We start from the raw sequence: 22,947 nt of genomic DNA, 5'->3' as shown, positions 1-22,947 counted from the left end.
CCTCTGTGGTGGCGTGATGCCCCCTAACAGGCCCCACGGGTTGGGTGGGGGGGAGAGACACTCTCTGGCCGCAAGGCCTGAGGGAACATGCTTTTCTGTGGCGTTGGGCTGTGGCGCCGCTGCGGATCTTTCCCTGCCTTCGTTAGGGATGGATTTCAGCCCCAGGAAGTCTGGAGGGGGCCCTCCCGGAGCCTGAACAGGTTGGTGGGCCCCTGGCAGTCACCCTAGAGGTGTGTGCATCTCCCTTGGGTGGGTGTCTCTTCCTGCGTCTCTCTCCCAGCCTTCCAATGTGCAATGGAAGGAAGGAAGGAAGGAAGGAAGGAAGGAAGGAAGGAAGGAAGGAATTATTTTATTATTAGGAACATAGGCAGCTGCCATATACGGAGTCAGACCCTTGGTCCATCTAGCTCAGTATTGTCTTCACAGACGGGCAGCGACTTCTCCAAGGTGACAGGCAGGAATCTCTCTCAGCCCTGTCTTGGAGATGCTGCCAGGGAGGGAACTTGGAACTTTCTGCTCTTCCCAGAGCGGCTTCATCCCCTGAAGGAAATCTCTGGCAGTGCTCACACTTCTGGTCACAGGAACATAGGAAGCTGCCATATACTGAGTCAGACCCTTGGTCCATCTCACTCAGTATTGTCTACTCAGACTGGCAGCGGCTTCTTCTCCAAGGTTGCAGGCAGGAATCCCTCTCAGCCCTGTCTTGGAGATGCTGCCAGGGAACTTGGAACCTAGATGCTCTTCCCAGAGCGGCTCCATCCCCTAAGAGGGGAAGATCTTACAGTGCTCACACTTCTAGTCTCCCATTCATATGTAACCCTGCTTAGGTAGGGGGACAAGTCATGCTTGCTACCATAAGACCAGCTCTCCTCTCCCTTATAGTAATAATAATAATTAGTTTATATACCATTTTCTCAAAACTACTTCCATAGAGGAAGGAAGGAAGGAAGGAAGGAAGGAAGGAAGGAAGGAAGGAAGGAAGGAAGGAAGGAAGGAAGGAGGGTGGTTGAGTTATAAGTGCCAAGCAATATCCGACAAGCTGATGGGTGCCGGGGACAGGATGTCTCTGTCTTTGTATCAGGTATGGAATGTGGCTCCCTGTCACCCTCTCCCTCCTTTCTTCCTTTCCTATTGCACTGAATCCTTTGGCAAACATCTGCAGCCATCAACTGCCTCCCTCCAACCCTGTGAGGTAGGCCGCGGTGGTGGCTTGCACTCTTTTAATGGAGTGGGGGACTGCTGCTGTGTGAGCTTGGAACTTGCTCAAAGCTATATAGCGGTTCTGTGGCAGCTTGAAGCCAGAGCCTCTGGGTTCTGCTTGTATTCTTTGGTTGTCCGTGCTGAAGTTTCTAGTCCTCAAGGTAGGGGAAGAATGCTTGGAAACGCTTGAGTGCCGTGTGAGTCATGGCCACCAGTGGTCTAGGGTTGGGCTCAGGCCTGGAACATGTGGAGTCATGAGGGAGATGTAAGCACCTCTGAACAAGTGGTGGATGGATTTTATTTTGCCACATTTGGGATTGGGGGAAAGGCTGAGAGTTCCAGGCAGGCTGGAGCCAGGACAGATCTTCCCTTGGAAACTGTGTGGCATCAAGCAATATCTTATGTTAGGCATAAGGTACGGCCGGGTGAGGTTTGAGGTGGTCCATTGAGCCTAGCAACCTGTTTCCGACAGGGGACAGCCAGATGCCCCAGTGGGAAGCCCACGAACAGGGCATGAATAGCTTTCTGCTGTTGTCCATGACTTCCACTATTGAGAGGTAGACTGCATCTGAACAGGGAGGTTTCATTATGCTATCCTGGCTAATAGCTGTTGATAGACTTCTTCCCCGTCTGTGAGTCTGATTGGTCCCCTTTTAAAGCCATCTAACGGTAGGTAGGGAAGAAACAGAGAGAGATGTCGCTCCCTCTCTCATGAGACTAGTGCTTAGGGGGTCACCCAATAAAACAAGCAAGCCAAGGATTCAGGACAGGCAAAAGGATTCAGGACAGGCATGTCTTTACCCAATGCAGAATTCATTTGTGGAACCTGCTGCCACAAGATGCGGCAGTGCATATGAAATGTAATGGCTTTGGTTAGGCAAGTTCAGGATGGATCTGTCTGACGGTCACAGCTGCTAAATAGAACATATATGTCCAGAGGCGGCCCATCTCTGGATGTCAGTTGCTGAAAGACAAAGAGTGGGGAAAGACTCGTGCTTTCATGCATGGCTTGTGGACGTCCTGGAGGCACATAAGGAAGGACCATAGCTCAGAGCATCCATACTGCATGCCCCAGGTTCAACCCCTGGCAGCATCTCCAGGTAGGGCTGGGAAAGAGCCCTCGCTGAAATCCAGAGGGCTGCTGCCAGCCAGTGCAGACAATACTGAGCTGGATGGACCAAGGGTCTGACTCAGGAGAAGGCAGCTGCCTTGAGTCCTATTTGTCCGTTTCTGTGCCAGTTTCAAACCAGGGAAAGGACTCTGACTCCAACCTGTCGATAAACTGCCTTTGTTGTTTTATAATGAATAGGAACCTTTTCTCAACGTGGTGGAGTAACTTGAGACTCAGTCGTTTGGGGAAAAAAGCAGCCTAGAAATAAACTAAATTGCATTGTTTTGTTTTGGGTTTTGTTTTGGTTTTTTTACTGTTGAGGTCTGGTGCGCCCTCAGCTGTCCTGAGTACAGTGTTTAGCTTTATCCACAGTCTCAAAGCACCAGGCAGTAGCTCAGGGGAGCTCTGCATGCAGACAACCCCAGGTTCCATCTCTGGCAGCATCTCCAGATAGGGCTGGGGAAGACCAGACTGAAATTCTGGAGAGCTGCTGCCAGTCAGTGTACACAGTCCTGAGTGAGATGGACAAAGGGTCAGGCTTAGTAAAGGTAAAGTTGTGCCGTTGAGTCGCTGTTGACTCCTGGTGACCACAGGGCCCTGTGGTTGTCTTTGGTAGAATACAGGAGGGGTTGACCACTGCCATCTCCCGCGCAGTGTGAGATGATGCCTTTCAGCATCTTCCTATAGTGCTGCTCCCCCATATAGCCGTCCAGAGACGTAAGTTTGGGCGGAGTATTAATTAACTAACTAACTAACTAACTATAGTACCAGCAGGTATTCGAACCGAAAACCTCTGGCTTGCTAATCAAATCATTTCCCCGCTGTGCCATTAGGTGGCATTCAGACTCAACACATCCTATGTAATTCATGTAATCTGGGCTGACCTCTGTCAGAAACAGGACGCTAGGCCTTTGGACCGATTCCCCTGGTATCCAGCGTTCTCGAACATTGGAGCCGATGTCTGGGTGATACCAGCGGGAGTGGGCACATATCTGCCCACAATGCCAGCCGTATGCAATCAGCATTCCACCATTCCAGTGCCCTCTGCCTGCTGTACTTTTGACCTCTCCGCATGAGATAAGCAGCGGGCAGGCCATAAAAATCTACCTTTGGTCTGGCTGAGGGTTGGACCGGGAAAGAGAAAGCAAAGAAACCCCACTGCAGATGAGATGAGCATACCTGAAAGAATTCAGCACTGCAGATGGGATGGGTTCGGGAAGGCAGGGCAGGGGGGAATTCCTGTGTTGGAATTCCTCCTTCACCTTGTGGGTGGGTGGAATTGATACTTCTTTTAAGTGCAGATCATAGCTTTTCGGAGAGATGTGATGTGAGCCGGAGGCTGGAGGCAGGGTGGCGGGGAGGGCAAAGAGGTTCAACTAAATTCCCACTCACCAGGTCACCTACGGTGAGTCTGAATGAGCGCCCAGGCGATCAGGCCCAGGGGAAGGATTTTTAAATGGGTCTTCTCAGGCTGCCATAGGTACATGTGATCAACACAGAATGGCACAGCAGGGTGATCGCCTAGCTTTCTCCCTGAGAAGCTCCAAAAGGATCTCTCTAAACTGGGTGAGTGGGCAGCAAAATGGCAAATGCGGTTCAGTGGTGTCAAGTGTCAAGTGATGCACATTGGGACAAAAAAACCCAACTTCAAGTATACGCTGATGGGATCTGAGCTGTCGGGGACTGACCAGGAGAGGGATCCTGAGGTCGTGGTGGACATCTCCTTGAAAGTCTAGACTAAATGTGCGGCAGCTGTGAAAAAGGCCAGTTCCATGCTAGGGATCATTAGGAAGCGGATTGAAAATAAAAATGCTAATATTATCATGCCCTTAGACAAAATGATGGTGAGGCCACACCTGGAGTACTATGCACAAGGATATTGTTGAACTGGAAAAGGTGCAGAAGAGGGCAACCCAGATGATCAGGGGCCTAGAGCACCTTTCTTAGGAGGCAAGGCTACAACACCTGGGGCTTGCTTGTTTGTTTGTTTAACATATTTTTATACCGCCCCAAACTTACATCTCTAGGTAGTTTACAATAAAATAAAAACAGAAAAGGTAAAACATTAGTTAAAACAAAAACAAAAAGTTTAAAACATTACAACAATTTAAAAATTTTAAAATAATATTTTAAAATAGCATGAAAACTATTAAAGCAATACTAATTAAAAGCCTGGGTGAACAGATGCATCTTTAAAGGCTTTTTAAAAGCTGTCAGAGAAAAAAGCCGTCAGAGAAAAAAGATGACTGCAGGGAGACATGATAGAGGGCTATAAAATCAGGCATGGTGTGGAGAAAGTGGAGAGAGAGAAATTCTTCTCCCTCTCCCATAACACTAGAACTAGGGGTCATCCCATGAAATTGATTGCCAGGAAATCTAGAACCAGCAAATGGAGGTACTTTTTCACACAACGCATAATCCACTTGTGAAATTCTCTGCCCCGAGATGTGGTGACAGCCAACAACCTGGATGGCTTTAAGAGGGGTTTGGATAACTTTATGGCAGAGAGGTCTATCAGTGGCTACTAGTCGGAGGGCTATAGGCTACCTCCAACCTCAAAGGCAGGATGTCTCTGAGTACCAGTTGCAGGGGAGTAACAGCAGGAGAGAGGGCATGCCCTCAACTCCTGCCTGTGGCTTCCAGCAGCATCTGGTGGGCCATTGTGTGAAACAGGATGCTGGACTAGATGGGCTTCCTTGGGCTTGATCCCACAGGACTGTTCTTATGTTCTGAGGCACTTGGTTTCTATCCGGAAGAATTCATTATTTTATTTTTGGTACAGAGGAATATTTAAGGGAGGAGAGCTGGTCTTGTATTAGCAGACATGACTTGTTCCCTTTGCTAAGCAGTGTCCACCCTGGTTTGCATTTGAATGGGAAACTGCATGTGGGAGCACTGTAAGATATTCCTCTTAGAGGATGGGGCCGCTCTGGGAAAAGCACCTGCCTGCTTGCATGCAGAAAGTTCAAAACTCCCTCCCTGGCATCATCTCCAAGACAGGGCTGAGAGAGACGCCTGCCTATAACAACACTTAGCTAGATGGATCAAGGGTCTGCCTCTGTAGAAGGCAGCATCCTATGAGAACTAGGCCTAGTTCTCTGCTCAAGAATCTATTTTCCCTGCCAGCAGGTCTCAGCTCCGTAACTTGTGGAGTTACAACAGAGTGCACCCAAGCATGTGCAGAGTGCCTTTCCGCTCAGCACTGAAAAGGACCACCCAGCTGTTGGCAGATCTCCGTGAGAACTTGTGAGAACCGGGTCCTCCCCTGGCAATTCTTACACATGCCCAAGTTGGCCCCTACTATCACTGAGGACTAGTAACCTGCTTGGCTTTTTTTTAAAGAAGCAGCCGAGCTGCATCAGACAGTGAACACCTGACTGTGCATGCTAGACACAGCTCCCATTGTGAGGGTTGCCAGGCGAGAATGAACAAGGCCAGCACTGTTCTTTCTGGGGAGAGAAGCCCTGACTCAGATACTGTTGCTCGGCTGGGCGGCTTTGTTCTCAGCTCCCCTCCTGCCTGCGGGAACATCCTTCAGGTCCCGGGGGGGACAGGCGAGCTCAGCCGGCAAATGCCATCTTGCTGGCGGGGAATGATCCTGCCAGAAACCATTCCCATCCAGGGTTAGCCAGCCTTCCCTGCAGACAGGACTGGCGGCTGTCCGTCATCTTTTGGGGCTGTTGGCATTTTGGGAATCGCTCTCCGGCACCGGAAGAGACCTCTGTAAGGCTAGAGCTGAGCTGCGCTTCTGCCCCCTGAAACCACCTCCCAGTGCATCATGGGTAATGCAAGGCGGTGCAAGGATCCATGGCATCCTGAACCCGGGTGTCAAGCACCTTGCCATCTCAGCTGCAGATGTGCAGATGCTGCCATCTCAGCTGGGTTAGAGTTGCTGTCTCAGCCGCAAGCTAAGGGACATAGGCAGCTGCCATATACCGAGTCAGACCCTTGGTCCATCTAGCTCAGTATTGTCTACCCAGAGCGGCAGCGGCTTCGCCAGGGTTGCAAGCAGGAGTCTCTCTCTCAGCCCTGGGATCTGGAGGTCCTAGGGCGGGAACTGGGAACCTTCTGCATGCAAGCAGGCAGGTGCTCTTCCCAGAGCAGGCCCCATCTCCTCAGGGGGGAATGTGTCACAGTGCTCACGCAAAGTCTCCCATTCAAATGCCCACCAGGGCAGACCCTGCTTAGCAAAGGGGACAGTGCCTGCTTGCTACCACCAGAGCAGAGCTGGCTCCAGGGTTCAGGGGGCCTTTTTCATGGGTCCTTCAAAGGATTGTAATGGATAAGAGCAGGTGCCCAAAGGAGCAGCGCTCTTCGCTGTGACTGCACAAAGGCAAGCCACACAGAGGTGGCCTGGGATCGGCCAAGGGCCCTTCTGAGCACCCCAGGCCTACTGGTCTACTGGTCCAGACTTCTGACACTGGCCCTGGCCAGGAGAACTCCTGGCCGGATCCCTCGCTGGGTTACAGGAGGCTGAGCAATTGAGCTACACTCATCCCCACAGAAATACGCAGGGCAGGCAACCCTCTGGGGCTGGAGGGCAGAGTAGCTCTTAGCCTTCCTCGTGGAGCTGCCATTTCCCCGAGAACTGGCCTCTGTCTGCTGGTGACCCTAGAAAGTGACCTTGGAGGAAGGCTTGATGGGCAAAGAGGCATCTTTTAAAGTGAAACAGAGGAAGCTGCCTTTTACTGAGTCAGACCGTTGGTCCGTCCAGCTCAGTCTTGTGTACCCAGACTGGCAGCGTCTTCTCCAAGGTTGCAGGCCGGAGTCTCTCTCAGCCCTATCTTGGAGATGCTGCCCGGGAGGGAACTGGGAACCTAGATGCTCTTCCCAGAGCGGCTCCATCCCCTAAGGGGAAGATCTAAGTAGCAGACACTACTTAGCTAAGGGGACAACTCATGCTCTCCTTGTGGTGGATTTCTTATATTAAGCAGGGGGGAAGCAACTGGCCCTATCCAGCCCAAGCACAGCACCCCTCTAGAGGCTGTTGCCTGTCTTGTGTCTTGTGTTTCTTTTAAGATTGTGAGCCCTTTGGGGACAGGGAGCCATCTTATGCATGTTTTATTTTTCTATGTAAACTGCTTTGAGAACTTTGGTTGAAAAACAGCAGCTGCAGAGATGGAGCAAAATATTGAAAAGAATATTGAGGGGGAGGGGAGTCTCCAGGAATGGCTTCAGTTGTCTGCTGCAGCTGCTGCTACTACTACTACAAATATTTATATCCTGCTTCTCAACCAAAGTTCTAAAAGCGATTTACCTAGAAAAATAAAAAATACATAAATAAGATGGTCTGAGCTTGTGGCCTCAATTAAGCAGCCCTGGTCTTGTGGTAGCAAGCATGCATGGTCCCCTTTGCTAAGCAGGGTCTGCCCTGGTTTGCACTTGAATGGGAGACTACATCTGTGAGCACTGTAAGATATTGCCCTTAGGGGATGGGGCAGCTCTGGGAAAAGCACCCTCATTCTTGCATGCAGAAGGTTCCAAGTTCCCTCCTTGGCAGCATCTCCAGAGAGGGCTGGGAGAGACTTCTGCCTGCAACCTTGGAGAAGCCGCTGCCTGTCTGTGTAAACAATACTGAGCCAGATGGACCAAGGGTCTGACTCAGTAGAAGGCAGCTTCCTAGGTTCCTATGAGATGGGAAAGGCTTCAGATGGTACAAAATATTGGGACGCTAGTTCTGTGGCCTCTCCTCCAGTATGCAAGCGATGGTCAACTGATCACCATCCCTCCCCCCCTCCCACCCAAACTCTCCTCCCCAGAACACCCTCTGTGGTCACCTGCTCCCCCACATTTCTGGAGGCCTGCTGTCTGCTGGATGCACCAAGATCGGGTGCTGGAATTTCACTGAGTGATGCACAACCCTTGGGCTGATGTTTACTGTCTCTCGTGGCTTGCGAAACTCCATTTATGAGACGGCCCCTCTCTGGGTTGTTTTTCCTCCCACTCCTGGAAAGTCAATACTAGGTCAGAAAGGTGAAGGCGTTCATGTGGGCTGCACGGTTCTGGGAAAGATCGGTTCGGGTTCCTGTGGATAAGAATGGCTGGCATGAAACAGAAAGCGTAGTTTCCCGAGTGGAAATTCTCATACCTTCCAGCAGAGGGAAACAGCTGCAAGGTTTTATGGAGAGATCGCATATAAAGGAAAGTCAGACATGCCTCTTCACTCAGTTTTCTTCTTCACAGGGTCTTCTGGGGAACCAGCAAAGGGCGGGGGGGTCCCTTGGGAGCTTATCTCATCCTCAGTGAGAAGCTCTGACTCAGTTCAAGGCAGCTTCTGTGATCATCACGAGCACCCATGGTTCAGTGGCAGATCAGCTGCTTGGCCTTGAGAACCTCTCAGTTGTCATTCTCAGGACGGACCTATTTGGCTTCCATGTGGGTCATTTTCTTACGTTCATGATGGTGGACACGCTTCCCTGAAAGACAAGTTGCCCAAGAATCTCTCTCTGCTGTACAGAGCCCAGAAAGTGTGTGTGTGTGCAGGGGGGGGGGTCATAGGGATAACGGTGAAGCCCAAAGACCAGACCAGCATCTTAGAACATTCCCCAAAGTTTCTTCTGCAGAAAAGCCAGTGAAGAAAGCGCCAAAGGCAACTTCAAAACGACCTCTGTAGTCCTTTGCACTTCTTTTAACACATTGTGTTCTTCCTCCAGAGACTTCAAAGCCCTCCTTTTGACATAAAGGCCATTGAAGGGAACTGGGAAGCCCAAACACTCCAAGGACACCTTCCCAAAACCCAGGAAGAAGAAGAAGTACATAAGAATCCTCTTCAGGTGATGGAGCCAGGCACCGGAAACCTGCCCCTTGGCATCCCTCCAGGGGCAGACCCCCAGTACGAAGGACAGAATGGACATGAAGCACGCCTGCGAGGGGAACTGAGTGTTGAGGTCCAAGGGGTTGAATATCTTGACATTGGTCACCACAACGAGAAGGCCAGGAATGGCTGGAGAACAAACAATCCTTCAGAAGATGGAACCAGGTGGGCGCTCAGGTCTGTCAATGGGCAGAAGGATCTCTGGACGCCATCCCCGGACAGAGAAGCAAACCTGGCAGTGGTCAAATCGGGGTCGCTCTATGACATCCGAGCTTACAAAGGGGAGAAGAAGCCCTCCAGACTTTACGACGAAGACGAGGAAGAGCTGCGGTACAAGGTGCCCTCTGAGGACGCCTCGCCCAGGAAAGTCGAAGACCTCGAAGGTGAAAGGCAAGAGGTCATCAGGAGCCAGGTGGTGAGGAAACGCAGCACCATGGCCGAACGGTGGAGTTCCACGGATGAGCTGGAAACCGTAAACACAGCATCGCCCAGCAGAGATCCGACCGGGAGTTGTAGGAGTTATTCGACTGGGTTTGCTGTGTGTTTCGACAACCCGTCCCTGGGTTGGGTAAGCACGCCTGTTGACCCCGAAAGCATAGACACGGAGCAGATCAATTTTGCCGCTGCCCGGCAGCAGTTCCTAGCGCTGGAGAAGAGCAATCCCAAGTTGCTGTTGGGGCCCAGGAGACAGGGCACGTCTCCGCGGTCTCCAGCAATGAAAAACATTTGTGAGAACCCATGCCGGAGCCCTGTGGTCATGGAGGATTCTGGCAGGCACAGCCAGAGAGGATTCGGCAGCACAGATGAGAAGGTGGACCTTCCAGTCGCTCGGAGAAAAGAGCCTGCTTCACACCAAAGCGTCACCATTTATCAAATGTCTTCTGGAGAAAATCTGGATTCTGACATGAGCAAAGCACCCCATGAGTTAAGTGTCATGACGGCCGATGGGAGAGTATCGAGGAAGAAGTTTGGAAACCCTCTGGATTCAGTGGCCAGTGGCCAAGATCCCAGAGAGCCGGAGGCCAGCGAGGAAACCCCTATTGAGCGGGAAATCCGCTTGTCTTGGGAGAGGGAGGAGGAGCTTTGGAAAGAGCGAGGAATCCAGAGAGCGGCCGAGAGAGACGAGGTGGTGGCGATCCAATCCAAACCTCTCCTCTTGTCCTCTGTCTCTTCTCTAGCTTCCTCCAGGAAGGGCAAGGATAAAGCTTGCATTTCCTTTTGTGTCCAGAGGGAGATCGAGCAGGAAATCAAGCGTGAGGAGGACCTGCAAAAGGAAGGGAGGCTGCTGGGAACATACGACAAGGGGACGAGGCAGCAGCTTGGGGAGCGCCGGAAAGTTTTCGAGCACGAGGAAGCCGGGCCATCTCCTCCATGCCAACCAAAGATATCAGGATTGCCGCCAGAGTCCTCAAATGGAGAGCCGGCTCCAGAGCAGCCTGGCCTCCACAGCTCCACTGACTTCAGGGAAAGAGGTGCGAAGCAGGCCATGAAACGCATCGTGGAGGTCTCCATGCCCTCTTTGGCTTCACACCCTTCAGACCCGGGCCCAGAGCATGAACTTGCCTTCTCTGGCCAGAGCTCCTCCAAGGATAGAGACCAGATGGACTCCCCTAAACCAAGCCACCCTCGTGCTCAGAAGACGGCCGGCCCAGAAGAGAAACTGGGACTCCAGAAAGAGCATTTCGCCATCCCAATCTGGAAAGCCAAGTTCTCGTTTTCTGATGACCAAGGCTCACCGAGTACCGCGAGGGAAGACCCCAGGCCCGAGTGGGCGGCCCCAAGGGAGGAACTCTACACTCTGAAAACCTGGAGGCCCCGAACCTCGGCACTGATCGACCAAGAGATCCAGGAGGCCTTGGAGAGGGAGGTGGAGCTGCAGGAGCAACGGAGGAAAGCCAGGGTTTCTTTAGCGAGTGACGGGAATCGCCCTGCCGAGACGGTCCCCTGCTCTCAGTTGTCATCTCAGAGCTCAGGTAAGGGGAGTGGAAGTGAGGTGGGAGTGGAAGTGAGGCGGGCTTAGCCAGAGGAGCGGAAGACAGAGGGCCATCAAGCCACCTGCTCTTTTTTAAATGGGGCAACTCTGTTCACAAGATGGCATCCGGAAAAGCAGGGGCAGTGGACTTTCCCCCTAAACATTTGAGATGCAGGGGAGGAGAGCTGGTCTTGTGGCAGCAAGCATGAACGGGCCCCTTTGCTAAGTAGGGGCCACCCTAGGCGCTTCCCAGATTAAACCCTACAGCAGGGGCACTGCGGATCTGCTAAGTGTGCTTCCGTACTCCCTGCTTTGTGACACCACAGTCCCTGCACTGACAGCAGGGTGCCGTTCACATTTCCGATGCCTTCTTTCGGGTTTTATCTTTGCATTATAATGCAGCCATATGGCATGTGCGTGGCAAAAAAGTAGCTGTATTTTCCAGTTGTAGGAGTTTGAGATTCTGGGACCGTTTTCAATATGGTCCTGGCAAGCTGAAGCATTTTACCCCTGTTGTAGCATATAACCTTCAAAGCGCCCTGGTTTGCATTTGAATGAGAGACTGCATGTGAGCACTGGAAGATATTCCCCTTAGGGGAGGGGGCTATAGCTCAGTGGTAGAGCATCTGCCTGCTTGCTTGCAGAGGGACCCAGGTTCCCTCCCTGGCAGCATCTCCAAGATAGGGCTGAGAGGAACTCCTGCCTGCAACCTTGGAGGAGCCGCTGCCAGTCTGTGTCGACCATACTGAGCGAGATGGACCAATGCTCTGACTTGGTATACAGCAGCGTCCTAGGTTTCTAACCTTCAGGAGGCACTGGCAATGGGTTTTGGGGAAACTACCAAGGAAATAGAGTCCATGGCAAACAGGGAGCCTAGGAACATAGGAAGCTGCCATATAGTGAGTCAGACCATTGGTCTATCTAGCTCAGTATTGTCTTCACAAACTGGCAGCGGCTTCTCCAAGGTTGAAGGCAGGAATCTCTCTCAGCCCTATCTTGGAAATGCTGTCAGGGAGGGAACTTGGAACCTTCTGCTCTTCCCAGAGCGGATCCATCCCCTGAGGGGAAGATCTTCCAGTGCTCACACTTCTAGTCTCCCTTTCATATGCAGCCAGGGTAGACCCTGCTTAGCTAAGGGGACAAGTCATGCTTGCTATTGCACCAGACAATAACATGAGATTATTGTAGCACAAAAGGAAAACTCCCTGCCCCAAACCACTTACAATCTGTAATTCAAAACGGGGAGACACCCCTGGGTGGAGAGGGAAATGGAGGCATGGGGTAAACAGGGAGAAGTTTAAATTAATCATAAAGTTGAGCCACGCCTCATGTTAAAAATGCACTAAATACCCCTTTCTTTTTCTCGTGCAGCTGCTTCGGGAGTGGTTGGCTGCTACTCCGTATCAGGTTCTCCTGTCTTTACTCCTGGTTCCCCTGTAAGGTCATCGGCTTCATCCTCCCCAGACAGATCCTGCTCAGGAAGGTTCTCCTCCGAATCGGACTTGAAAACACACCAGAGTCTGACACAGCGCCCGCTGGAAGACAAGAAAAGGGGGCCAAGAGAAGAAGGGAAGGTAATGAATTGGTGGGGCTGCATTTCGTCTGTCTTTAAGCAAAAGAGCAAAACTGCTATGAACTCAGTTTGTGGCAGGCTGTTGCCGAGTGAATAACCTACAGAGCAGGGGGGGGGGGGAGAACCAGAAGGGCCCTGCTGAATCGGGCCAGAAGTCCATCTAACCAAGTATCATGTTCCCAACAGGGGGCAGCCAAATGGTTCTGGGAAGCTTACAGGAAGGGGATGAAGGGGATGGCCTTCCCCTCTTGTTGGCCCCCAGCCATTCGGAGGTAGACTGCCCCTGAACATGAAGGTTCTGTTGAGCTACCGTGAGAAAATTAAGAAGAGCACTGCTGAGTCGGACCAAACATTCATCTGGTCCAGTGACCTGTCTCCAACAATGGTTAGACAGATGCTTTCAGGAAGCTCGCAAGCAGGGCATAGAAGCAACAGTCCTCCCTAATTCTCTCCACCACCTGGTATTCAGAGGGATACTGTTTTGGCACAGAGAGGCTGCATCTCATTAGTGTGGCCAATAGCCAACAGACCTCACGTTTAACCTAATCCCCAAAATCATCTAAACTAAAGTGGCTGTCACTGCACCTTGTGGCAGTGAGTTCCACAAGTTAATTCTCAGTGGTGTGGAGAAGTCTTTCCTGTCATCTGTCTGCCCTGAACAGTACTGCCCATTGACCCGGGTTCTAGAATGCTGACAGCCGATGGAAGAATTTCTCTCTTCCCTGCATTGCGCATCATTATCTAAACTTCCATTATATCTCTCCATCGTCACCTCTGATCTAGACTCAAAAGCCCCAAAGGCTTCAGCCTTGCCCCTTGATTGATTGAGTTCAGCCATGGAGAGCAAGTCAGGCAGTGATCTGGGAGGGAGCACAGGGATGTTAAGTACACGAGAGCATCCCTGTCGGGCCAGCCCTGCCATAAGGCGGAGGGATACAGGCTGCTTCAGCTGCAAACTGGGGACCATACTCAGACTCGGTCCTGCAGAAGCATCCCTCAGCGGAAGGAAGCTGAAGTGGCGCCGTGCTGCTTTTCCTCTTCCGTCCCTAACGAGAAAGGACGGAAGGGGAGAGCGGTTTTAAACGATGGAAGGAAACGGGAGGAGGTTGGTTTTAATAGAAAAAATAGAGAAAATGAAGGGAGGGGAGAGGCCTGAATTGGTCTTTGCCTCAGGTGGCAAAATGTCACAAGCTGGCCATGTGCAAAACGTTGGAATGTGCACAGTTAATGTTTCCCATGGAGTGTGGCTTCCTTGTTGCCTTGAACATATTTCCTGTTGTCTAACCTTCTGTTTCCCCCTTCAGTATGCTGGCATTGAACCCAGTGATGAAATCGACACTGAGGTAAAGGGTGTGTTTGTGTGTGTGTGTGTGAGAGAGAGAGAGAGAGAGAGAGAGAGAGGGAGGGAGGGAGGAGGAGTATAGCTAGTCTGGTAGCAAGCATGAATTGTCAAGTTCCCTCCCTAGCATCTCCAGATAGGACTGAGAGTTACATAGAGAAAAATAAATAAAGTGTCTCCCTGTCCCAAAAGGGCGACAATCTAAAAAAGAAACATAAGAGAGACACCAGCCACAGCCACTGCAGGGTTGCTGTGCTGGGGGTGGATAGGGCCAGTTGCTCTCCCCCTGCTCACTAAAGAGACTTTTAAAAGGTGCCGCTTTACTCGGTTAGCAGGGGGGACAGGCCCACTGTGTTTCTGGAAGCTCTGCAAGGTTTGAGGGCGCTCTGAATGTCAGTGCAAACAGTCCAGAGAAGCCAACAAGCCCGAACACTCAAAGATAGAAGGTTGAGAGGAAACCTCTCATTGCTTGTTGGCGTTTGCAAAATTGGGGATTTCGGCTATTTGCAAATAATAGTTCCAACTCTTCTTTGGGTCAAGGTGTGTGACACCGAGCAAGAAGTTGATCGCTGGAGTGCAGGCGGGAACTGATAATGGGGACGGCAGGCGGGCTCTTCCGTCTACAACAACTCTCTTGATCTGAGCCACCGATTTGTTCCCAGGTTGTGAAATCCACCAGAGCCGTCCGCCGCAGGGGCCTGAGGGCTCAGCTCTGGGAGTCAGGACAGATTTCCAGAATAGGCGATGAAGAGGACTAACGGCACTGCCACCGCTCGGGACCTGCAAGGAAATACCAAATCTTCAAAAAGGAAAAGGAAATGACCTAGGGGGCATGGTGCCTGTGGGATTTCCCTCTGCTTTTATATTTGTATCCCCTTCCCCCACCCCTGGGTTCAAACGATTTCAGATTGTTTAGTAGTAGTAGTCACATATTTACAATCCTGCTTTCTCGAATCAAGGGACTGGATAATTGCCAAAGGCAAGTCTATATAACTGCAAGTGGGGTGGCGGGCGGAATCTGCCACTGAAACCAAAGAAGTGGGTCCTCCTCACAACAGGCCCCGGCATGGCTAGAGAGGGTGGGGAGTGGGACCCGTTTCTCCTCCTTTCCACGCCTGCGGCTGCTGTGGGTAGAACCTGGCGGCCACATCCTCTCCTTGCTTCCCTTAGTCCAGGGCTGCACTGCTCTGGCCATTCTGCAGACGTTGGACTACAACCCCCTTCATCCCTGGCTATTGGCCGCTGGGGCTGAGGGCGATAGGGGTTGTAGTCCAAAAAGAGTTGGAGGGATGCAGCCCTGCCTTAGTCCACATAGAACATACTGTAGGAAGCTGTCATATACTGAGTCAGACCATTGGTCTATCTAGCTCAGTCTTGTCTTCACAGACTGGCAGCGGCTTCTCCAAGGTTGCAGGCAGGAGTCTCTCTCAGCCCTGTCTTGGAGATGCTGCCAGGGAGGGAACCTGGAGCCTTCTGCTCTTCCCAGAGCGGCTCCATCCCCTAAAGGGAATATCTCACAGTGCTCACACATCAAGTCTCCCATTCATATGCAACCAGGGCAGACCCTGCTTAGCTAAGGGGACAAGTCATGCTTGCTACCACAAGACCAGTTGTCCTTGTTTACAACTGGCAACTTCTTGCACCAGGGAAAGCTCCCAGGTCAGAAACGGTGATTTCTAAGAACTTAAGCACAGCCCTGCTGGATCAGGCCCAAGGCCCATCCAGTCTGGCATCCCGTTTCACATTGTGGCCCGCCAGATTTTAAGTAGCCCAAAAGCAAGGAGCATGGATTTGCCATGGAAGAGGCCACTGCAACCAGTGGGAAGCTTAGCCCATCTCTGCCCAGCTGCACTTCAAGGGCTGGTGTTGAGACTAAAGTATCACCATCAAGAGGGTTACACACACACACACACACACACACACACACACACACACACGAAATTCATCGGGCTCTGATCTGTTCCTGCAGGCGTCAGCAACCAGGGCTGGTTTGCACTTGCTAATTTCTCTCTCGTTATAGTTGCAGCATCCAGAGCTGACACAACGTGTGAACCAGCAAACCCAGGTTCATCGGCCTGTGGCGGGATTTCCGAGTGCCTGGGGGGCCAACTCTAATGTGATACTTTTTTCCAATAGACAGCCACTAAGAGCTGGGCCTGTATGTATATAATTTGTAAGGCTAGAAACAGAAAAGGGAGAAAAGGTTGTTTGGGGTTCCTTCCAGAATGTAAATAGAGGACACAGAGTCAAGCTTGACTGGGTGGCGTCTCCATTCCTCCTCCTCATTTGGGGATTCCTTTCACTGGTGGCCTTGAGACAGTCTCTGTTTCCAACACAGGGAAACTGCTTTCACTCTAGTCCTGGGCGTGATCCGGAAAACACAGAAATGAACTCAATCCCCAATTCCTTTTGGGTGGACTGAAGGACTTGGCCTTTTGGATTTTCTCTCTCCTGGGCCTACCATTTCTCACGCTTATAAGATCACTTCAGCCAACTAAGAGAGTCTGCGATGGCTCTCCAGATAGCTGCTTGTAGCCTATGTTTGGCTCCTGTTAGCTCCAGCATAGCCCTGGCAGAACTCATCTCCTCCCCTCCAGCCCCCAGCCCACCAACAGGGAAGGTGGACGGAGGAAGTTGTCCGCCTGGTCCATTGTCACCCACTCAGCCCTCATCCTCCCATTCTGGAAGGTGTTTCCTGCCCCTTCGCTTCACAATGGTGGCTTTCGTGGTTGGACGACAGGCCAACATTCAAGAGATGAATTTGCTGCCACTGGCTGACTTTTATCTGGAGTCCGAGGACCAGTCTGAACATAGGAGGCTGCCTTCTACTGAGCCAGATGCACGGCTCACCAAGGTTTACTCCGGCCTCCAGCAACCGTGTGATCTTCTTAGCTGGAGATGCTGGACATATTGAACCTGGGACCTTCAGCAACCAAAGCAGGCAAGGGAGGAAGGGCAGAGACATTTAAGGAAGCAGGAGGGCTGTGGGGCTCTGGGAGGGGGCTCCAAGAAGAAGGGGCAGCAACAGAAAATGGGCAAAGTAATATAGGGAACAGAAAGGGGTTCAGGGAGGGGTAATGCAAGGGAACAGGGATGTATGGGGCTCTGGGAAGGGGTTCTTGGCATAAAGGGTAAGAAGGAAGAAGTTCATTTAAGGGGGCAAGAGATTTATGGGCAGGCCTAGGGAGGGATTCCAGGATTCAGGGGCAGCAAGGGAGAAAGGGCAGAGTCATTTAAGTGAGCTGGATGTCTATGGGGCTCTGGAAAGGGGCTCCAGGCACAAGGGGGAACAAGGGCAAAAGGGCAGGTCATTTAAGTGAGTTGGAGATCTACGGGGGTTCCAGGCACAAGGGAAAGGGGTTCCAGGCACAAGGGGAAGCCAGGGTGAAAAGGCAGAGTCATTTAAGGGGCTTGGAGAATGGAGACACACACACACACACACCAGCAGTGCCTTGTGGGCAGGATAATCCCTAATGAAAGGGCAGCTGCAACAGGAGAGGACCAGCTGAGCCCAGGAGATTGGTGGGCTGCTCAGGTTTCTGGGGTCCGACAGGTGAGAGATGGAGAATCCTGGCAAATAATGTATGCACGCCTTGAACAGAGAAGCTGCATCTCCTTTCTCAGCATTATCCACCCGGCTGCTGTTTCAGGCTGCTGGGCTTCTCTTCCCCTCGCTGATATCTCTGTACAAATCCTACATCACAGAGCTTGGGAGCCGTCCTTTGGGCTGTCTGCATACCCCTCCAGATTCCACCCCAAAGTACCTCCCATCCCACCTCTGTTCTGATTCTGCCTCCTGGCTCTGCCTTAAGAACCAGAACGTATGGCATCCAAAAGTTAGAGGAGATCTTCCTCATGATAAAGGCAGGCCTTCACGCCTAGTCTGACGTTTGGCGGAGCAGCTAAATAAGAACCAGGAAAGAAAAGAGAGAAAAACAAGAACCCTATCCTAAAGTTTATTTCTCATTAGACAGGCATTCAAGAGAGCCTGGCAGGAGAGACCTCACCCCCGCCCCTTCCTTATGGGGTGATTTCTTTCTTTTTTTCTTTTGCAAAGGAAGGGAGATTGTTTGTATAAATAAATAAAATACTCATTCTTAACAATGGAATTTGAAGCACGCCACGGAGCTGGAGGAGAACCATTTAGCAAAGCAGAGGCCAGAGTAAGGGGCGACGGTTCAGAGAATACTAGTCAGAGGGCGTGTAGAAGATCTGTGCATGTTTCTATCTAGTGGAGTTAATCATGGACTTCTGACATTAAGCGTGGATGCGGAACATGATTAGACTGTGTTCCACCCGCAACCAGGATTGTGGGATGTGTCTCCCCAAGCCTTGATGGTAGAGGCGAGCCCTTGTTTCCATGCAGAAGGTCCCAGGTTCAATCCCTGGCAGCATCTCCACTTGTGGAACTCTCTGCCACAGGATGTGGTGACAGCCAACAACCTGGATGGCTTTAAGAGGGGTTTGGATGACTTCATGGAGGAGAGGTCTATCAATGGCTACTAGTCGGAGGGCGGTGGGCCACCTCCAGCCTCAAGGGCAGGGTGCCTCTGAGTACCAGTTGCAGGGGAGGAATGGCAGGAGAGAGGGCACACCCTCAACTCCTGTCTGTGGCTTCCAGCAGCATCTGGTGGGCCACTGTGCGAAACAGAATGCTGGACTAGATGGGCCTCCTTGGGCCTGATCCCGCAGGGCTGTTCTTATGTTCTTATCTCCAGGTCGGGCTGGGAAAAGACCCATGCCCAAAACCCTGGAAAGTGGGAAACCCAAACCCAGCAGCTGCCTGTCAGTGTAGACAGTACTGAACTAGGTGGACCAACGGTCTGACTCAGTAGGAAGCAGCTTCACATAGACCTAGTTTGACAGTGGACTTTTACCTGAACTTGTTGATGAACTGCCTTCGTTGTTTTTATTGAATGGGGATTTTTTTCTCTCAATGTGATGCTGTAACTTGATACTTATTCTCTGAGCAAGCGGCATAGAAATAAATGAAATTATGTGCAGGGAGAGGGTTAAGTTGTTGAGGTGTGGTAGGGTTTGGTTTGGTTGTTTTGGGCCTTTCTTTTATGCTCTGCGATCTCTTGAACATTCTGTTTAGACGGAAAGGCAGATGAGCTTTTTTTCAGAGTTACAACTCAAGTGAGATGGAGTATAGGTCTGTGTAGATGACACTGAGTTAGGTGGACCAAGGGTCTGATTCAGCAGATGTCAGGCCTTTGTATCCTGAAGGATCCAGCTTGTCCCTGTCTGCATGGATCCATGCCTTTGTCCGTGTAATTAATCCTTTTTAAACGGATCCCCTTCTGAGCTGGGTGCCCATCCATCCCCAGTAAGGAATTCAAAGTTAGTACTAATATTGCCGGCCAGAATTCACCGTGCACCAGAGATGTTGAAGAACAATGCTCTCGGTGACTTCCAAGCCTGTTTAGCACGGTAGGAACTTTCCATTACGCTCCGACGAGATGAAAGAAAGGCATCCGAGCTCTTGCACATGAATAAGTCATTCAGGGCCTGAATTATTTAGTGCTGGACCTTGCGGCACAAACAGGGACACCCCTCGCCCAGGGGGCTTGGCACTCCGTTTTTCTCCAGCGCATCCCAGGTGTAGGGCAAGGCTGGGTAGCCAAAGCTGCCGTGTCCAAAAGCCACGGGCCACACATTATTTAGATAAGATCATTATTTTGAGAGGTAGAATCATGGAATCGCAGAATTTTAGGGTTGGAAGGGACCTCAGAGTCAGGCTTGTGTGCCTAGAAGAACATAGGAAGCTGCCATATACTGAGTCAGGCCCTTGGTCCATCTAGCTCAGTACTGCCTACACAGACTGGCAGTGGCTTCTCCGAGGTTGCAGGCAGGAGTCTCTTCCAGCCCCATTTTGGAGATGCTGCCAGGGAGGGAACTTGGAAACCTTCTGCATGCAAGCAGGCAAGTGCTCTTCCCAAAGCAGCCCCATCCCCTAAGGGGGATATCCTACAGTGCTCACATGTGGGGCCCCCATTCAAATGCAAACCAGGGTGGGCCCTGCTTAGCAAAGGGGACAATTCATGCTCGTGACCACAAGACCCGCTCTCCTCTGATTCTCTGATTCCTCTGGATGAATCTTGGTCCTGTATGGGGATTGTCTACTGCTCTCTGGATGAAATGGGATGTCTGATTTAGACCTCGCTGGGGGAAGATGAGCCCATGAAGGCTGGTGGCCAGTTCTGGCTAGAACATGCCTATCAGGCAGGCTCACGCTCTGAAGTGGAGGGGAGGAAGAGCAGTGGGGAGAAAGAACAGTGTAGTTAGTTAGCAAGAAGTTTGAACTGGGCGACGTTTTGGAAGAAGGAATCTTGGGACAGGAAGCTCCTAAGTGGATCGTTTGCAGATCTGTACATTTTGCAAAGACAGACATCCAGAGCCCAGATTTCAGTTAAACAGGATATCAAAAAATACACCACACACACTTGTCCTTTTGGACATCCAGCCCTTGCGGCTAGAAAAATTCCTTTACACAGTAGGCAGGAAATGGCTGGCTGCTTCTCCCCCACTTTTCTCTTTCACACAGGGAAATGAGTAATTAGGAAATCCAACAGAACGACGGAGGCAGGAGCATGTTGCAATGGAAAGGAAGGAGGATGCCCAGACGAGACAGAACCGAGGCTTTGCAAAAGATTAGGAGGACATTCTGTGACTGCACACTGGCCATCTGCGGTGCGTATCTGGACACCTGAGCCCGAAGTAGGGCTATAGAGCTGCACAGGCCATAGTCTTGCAATGCTTCATGGGGTCCCGTTTGCCCAGGGTGAAGGCAAGGGTCTTTTATGGGGACGTAATTTGACTCTCCAAGGAGTTATTCACATATGGCTTCATGGCTGAGCGAAGCCACTTCGAATTAAACGTTGAGCGAAGTTGAGCAAATTAAATGTTGAGTGAAGGTAAATGTTGAGCAAAGCCACTTCGAATTACACTTGCGGCACTGAGAGAAGCAGCCCCTCCCCTCTACTCTCGGGTTTTGTTTTGAAACAAGTTCACATGGCCTGCCTCCATGTTTTCCTTCTAGCCAATTGGGTGGGGGGAGGAGAGAGAGCTTCCTTAAGAGCGATATCTGCATTTCTAAAGAGAACATCCCTCTTATCATGCTGATTCACAGCAGCGCCTCTCCCTATTCCCTTGGTGTTTTCAGAAAAAGTAGCTTAAAACCAGGATTTTTAAAATCCGGAAATTCATCAAGATAAGCTAGAATTCACATCACAAAGCCCGATTTGTGTGTGGAGTGGGTCCAAGGATCTCGAAGGGACTTCGGGGTAAGTTTGGCTGGTGTGTGAACGCACACACTCTCTTCTGAAATAGATTTGGGGTAGAAGCCCTGCGTGTAAAGCCTTCAGAGCAGGTTTTGAAAGAACCACGTGCCTGATCATCTAGGGCAGGGATCTTCACTATCTTTCAAGGGAAGGGCACTTTGGCAAAAGTCCTTCAGGGCGAGAGAGCCATTTCCTACTGTGCTGACCTCCACACAGTACTGCGCTCTTCTCAGTGTGGGGGGCCCTTTGAGAAAGATGGAGCCCACTCTTAAGAGTTCTTTCTAGGAGGAAAAGAAAGAGGGGTTTCTTTCACAGAGGCCCCATAAATGATCACTCAGGGGGCCACCACTGCCCCCCACAAAGTTTTCTCACAGTGCTTCAGTGCTTCAGCTAGTGTTCGAAAAAGAATCGTGGCATTACAGAAGGCAGCTTCCTGTTTGCATCTTAAAAGCTTGATTCTCAAAAGCTTGACTGGCTCTTGCTTCATCCCGAAAAAGCCACTCAAATACAGGGTTGTTTTTTTTTTTTAACCCTGGACATAAAGCGGGCTAAGCTTAAACTCGGAAGGGAAAATCTGAGTTGCATGTGAAGAAGAGCACACTCCCTTCCGGGGTGGGGTGGGGGGGAGATTCGAAGTAAAAGCACCATGTGAAAAAGATCCAGGAGTCCAGGCTTTACGATGAACAACACTGATCTATAATGAGCCTGAATTGTTGCTGGGTGACCAGACAGGGAAGCAAAATCAGAAGAGAGTGAGTCTTCTTTAGGACATCAGAGAGCCACAAAACGCCTAAAGTAAATACGCGTGGGAAGGTAGGAAGGAACCTTTTTGGTGTGGTCGATGTCAGAAGCTGCCTTATATAGAATCAGTCCATTTAGATCAGCATTGTCTACTCTGACTTGACATATGGAACTCACTGATACAAGATATGGCTTAGAGGGCTTAGATATGGCTTAGAAGAGAATGAAGCAAAATTGTGGAGAAGGAGGAAGAGTGGTCTGTCAACTGCTGTTATCCATGAAGGCTATGAGGAACTTCCATGTTCTGAGCCAGTCTACCACTGAATAATAGTGATTGGGAGACAACATCGTAGGCCCACAGCTTTCATGTCAATATCCCGCCCCGGCCCCTGGCAAAGCATCTAACAGACTGGATGATGTTTGATATGGAACAGTAGAGCTCTTCTTACATTCTTAACAAAATAACTGCAAATCTATTTAATTGTAGGATTTATTATTGTGACTGCAGAACCCACGTTTCTCCTGGTTGCAGAATTTTGGGTAGATAGCATACAGTCCCAAGCAAGCCGTTTCTTCACTAAGGAGGGGGGGACCAATTTCATTTTAGTGCTAATGAAGAGAGTAAACCAGACAACGAAATTAAATCGCTCCGTGCCGAAACTCAATATATCTGTGTAATAGAACCGTGTGTATAAGGCTTTGGCTTTCAAACTCAATTTATTGACAGCTGGTGAACTGGAGATGGGGTAAGCGAGGTGAATTGAAAGCCCACAAAATTGAATTAAAATGTTCTTTCTTTCTTCCCCACCTCAACATTTTTTCTGGTCATTTTCCCAAAGCAAACAAGGGAGGCAAATCTCCCGGCTTGAATCACTGGATCTCTCCTGGTTAACTACCAGCATAGGAGGTGCTTC

General features: G+C 50.8%; 1 protein-coding gene and 1 long non-coding RNA gene across 7 annotated transcripts in view; one reads left to right on the top strand and one right to left on the bottom strand.

Annotated features, from left to right (window-relative positions):
- LOC128345869 (uncharacterized) overlaps positions 1-22,947 on the bottom strand; it is a 75,678-nt gene that overhangs the window by 46,691 nt on the left and 6,040 nt on the right. For all 6 annotated transcript variants that reach the window (XR_008316676.1, XR_008316674.1, XR_008316673.1 and 3 more), the window contains exon 3: positions 12,448-12,632. This is a non-coding gene — a long non-coding RNA (uncharacterized LOC128345869). The remainder of the gene's footprint in view (positions 1-12,447; positions 12,633-22,947) is intronic.
- MISP (mitotic spindle positioning) lies at positions 57-19,012 on the top strand. Its single transcript, XM_053298463.1, has 5 exons — positions 57-200; positions 8,965-11,098; positions 12,469-12,671; positions 13,975-14,013; positions 14,672-19,012. Exons 2-5 carry the CDS (start codon positions 9,088-9,090, stop codon positions 14,765-14,767), a joined length of 2,349 nt encoding a protein of 782 aa, XP_053154438.1. The 5' UTR covers positions 57-200; positions 8,965-9,087; the 3' UTR covers positions 14,768-19,012.

The sequence above is a fragment of the Hemicordylus capensis genome, chromosome 2 (genome assembly GCF_027244095.1).
Source record: "Hemicordylus capensis ecotype Gifberg chromosome 2, rHemCap1.1.pri, whole genome shotgun sequence".
NCBI lineage: Eukaryota > Metazoa > Chordata > Lepidosauria > Squamata > Cordylidae > Hemicordylus > Hemicordylus capensis.
The sequence above is the reverse complement of the archived record's forward strand: the minus strand, read 5'-3'. Positions and strand labels throughout refer to the sequence as shown.